Here is a 2,804-nt window from a genome sequence, read left to right as displayed (position 1 = left end):
GAGAGCAACCGACGCACGGTGTCGGCTTGAACGAAAACGGGGGAAGCTCTGTCAAGAACCGGCTGTGCCGTTGTCGGGAACTCAGCATGCCACAGTACAAATGCTGAGCCTGGGTCCGAAACCTCCGTGTTCTCCTCCCGGACGGCTACAGTTGAAGGCCACGCCCCGTTTCCACCGAACAAAAGTGCCGGCGGTGGCGCAGCGGCGAGCGGTTTGAAAGCCAGCAAGGCGGCCAACGGGTTCACAGCGGAGAGGAAGCAGGAGTGTCGGCTGTTTTGAGAACCATGAGAGAGTACAAAGTAGTGGTTCTCGGGTCCGGGGGGGTGGGTAAATCCGCATTAACCGTCCAGTTCGTGACTGGATCTTTCATAGAGAAATACGACCCAACGATAGAGGATTTCTACAGGAAGGAGATCGAGGTGGACTCCTCTCCGTCAGTCCTGGAGATCCTGGACACGGCGGGGACCGAGCAGTTCGCCTCCATGCGAGACCTCTACATTAAAAACGGGCAGGGTTTCATCCTGGTCTACAGCCTGGTGAACCAGCAGAGCTTCCAGGATATCAAACCGATGAGGGATCAGATCATTCGGGTGAAAAGGTACGAGAGGGTGCCCATGATTCTGGTTGGAAACAAAGTGGACCTGGAGGGGGAAAGGGAGGTCTCGTCCGGCGAGGGGAAAGCTCTGGCGGACGAATGGAGCTGCCCGTTCATGGAAACTTCAGCCAAAAATAAAAGCTCGGTGGACGAACTGTTTGCAGAGATAGTCCGACAGATGAACTATGCCTCAACACCAAATGGCGACGACCAGTGCTGCTCGTCTTGTGTGATTCTTTAAGAAAAAGGACAATCATAAAGTTTTATTGTTTTGCTCAGTTTTAAGTTTGCAATGGTAAGTTGAGACGTCGTACACTGAAAACCCAAGGCTGACACTGGGCTGTATAACTCGTATACTTGATATAAACTTGTTATTCGACTCCTTAATTAGCACATGTCCACACTAAGTATAGATGTCTCAGGAGGATGGTGCCGAATGAATGTCAGATTTGGCATTATTTTCACATTCTCGGTGCTTGTTCGTAAAATCTTCACAGCATCAGTTTTGCATAGATATCTTTTGTTTTGCTGAACAGATTGGGGGGAAGTGTTTGGCTGGATTGCAGAACTTGAGGGCGAAGCTATGATTGGGTTTGCAAACTTGTGGTTAAATCTCTTCATCTACACTTTGTAGCTGTTACACAGCTGTTAAAGTGGTATTTTCCAGAATGTGGTCAACAGGAGTTGGGAGATTCCACTGCTCTTGTATGGCCTAAATTCAGGGATCAGCTAGTTGTTTTTTTTGTTTTTTTTTTGTGGAACACAGCCCAGAATAACACTCGAAAGCAAAGTACTTGTCTTTTACAAAGCTTTTATTTGATGTTGTTTATTCATGACCCTTTCCGTGTCTTGTGTGTTCAGTGTGTTGCAGCGCGTCTGTACTGTTGAGCTCTTCTTCGTGTCTCACCCTGGCCTTGGAGGAAAATGAAGGGAGGAATGCTGCAGGGGGACGGGAGGAGGAGGGGAGCAACTGAGACAGAGGGAGGGGTCCGCTCATCAGGAATTCTGCTGGGTTGGAGTATCTTTGCCGCACGATCGGTGTCCACCATGGATGTCAATGCCGAGTCAGACCCTGATCCAGAGTTTCAGCAAACACCCCCCCCCCCCCTCCCCTCCCCATTCGCCAGTTCCAGCTGTACCCCCGGCTGGAAGTAAACCCCAGTGGAAAAGATACAGAGAGTAACACTTAGAGAATATCTTAAATGGATATTTGTGTATGAGAAGACAGGGAGATAGAATATATTTTGTTAAATAACTGCACAGTCCAGGGGGGGGGGGGGTAAAGTTTTGGGCACCCTAACCCAGTTTGGAGCAATGCTTCTAAGACACTTAGATTCCTTTTTGTTTTTCCGAAGTCAGAAGAAACCACATATCTGGTGGAGTAGACTTGACGAATGCCACTTTTTTTCCATCAGCTTCTCCTCAGTGTGTGTGACAGGACCCTAACTGAAGTGATATGGGGACGCTGACATGATCGCCCTTGTGTCGAGTGCCTTTCCAAAACAAATCAGCTATTCAGATAATGTGCCAACCTACATGCATCACCAAAAGAACCCTTCAACATGGCAGTCCACAAGCTAGTGAACTCTTCTACTGGATAATCTTGTAAGGGTGGAGGCTGACGACAACAACAAAAGAAACAACAATAGGCTTTTTGTTCGTGAAATGGTGGTTTTTCTATGTTTTACATTGGCCTTTTTGAACTGCAATGTCCGCTTGGTCTGGCCAAATCTATATCTTGAAATGCACAGGTACTGGAACCACCTTGGCATGAGAACTATTCACATCACTTTACCTTTCAGACCACTCGAATCAAAGGAATTCTCTTTGTTCTGTTCATTTTTTTTTGGTTTTTAACAGAATATGTGATGATGTACTGTTGACAAATCTAACCTGATTGTAAGTTTAATTTCAGACTAGCCGTTTAACAGTGGGCTGTCTGTTTTAAGAATAAGACTTTTAATACAAATGGCATTTTTACAAAAAGAAAAGAGACTTTGTCGTGTTTTGTTTCTGTTGACAACTTTTTCATCAGTCGTTTATCTTGAGTAACAAAGTCAGTCTGTTGTCAGAGGACAAGCGTACACGCCGTCTAAATCGGTACGGATGCTCACAGTGATACTGTCATTTAAAAGCTAAATGTTTATTGTTCATAGCTTACAGTAACCTGACATAAGCCAAAACCCCAGAATTACAAGTTCTCTTGTCG

General features: G+C 46.1%; 1 protein-coding gene across 1 annotated transcript; it reads left to right on the top strand.

The window, feature by feature from the left end:
* LOC142388252 (ras-related protein Rap-2b) lies at positions 1-2,586 on the top strand. Its single transcript, XM_075473293.1, has 2 exons — positions 1-890; positions 1,457-2,586. The coding sequence occupies exon 1, from the start codon at positions 285-287 to the stop codon at positions 834-836; it is 552 nt and encodes a 183-aa protein (XP_075329408.1). The 5' UTR covers positions 1-284; the 3' UTR covers positions 837-890; positions 1,457-2,586.
* The last annotated feature ends 218 nt before the right edge of the window (positions 2,587-2,804 follow it).

This window comes from Odontesthes bonariensis, chromosome 9 (genome assembly GCF_027942865.1).
Source record: "Odontesthes bonariensis isolate fOdoBon6 chromosome 9, fOdoBon6.hap1, whole genome shotgun sequence".
NCBI classification, from domain to species: domain Eukaryota; kingdom Metazoa; phylum Chordata; class Actinopteri; order Atheriniformes; family Atherinopsidae; genus Odontesthes; species Odontesthes bonariensis.
This window is presented reverse-complemented; position numbering and strand designations above follow the sequence as displayed.

What these genes read in the sequence shown, in the direction of transcription:
- LOC142388252 (XM_075473293.1), top strand. Translation starts at nt 285, where the DNA reads ATGAGAGAGTACAAAGTAGTGGTTCTCGGGTCCGGGGGGGTGGGTAAA.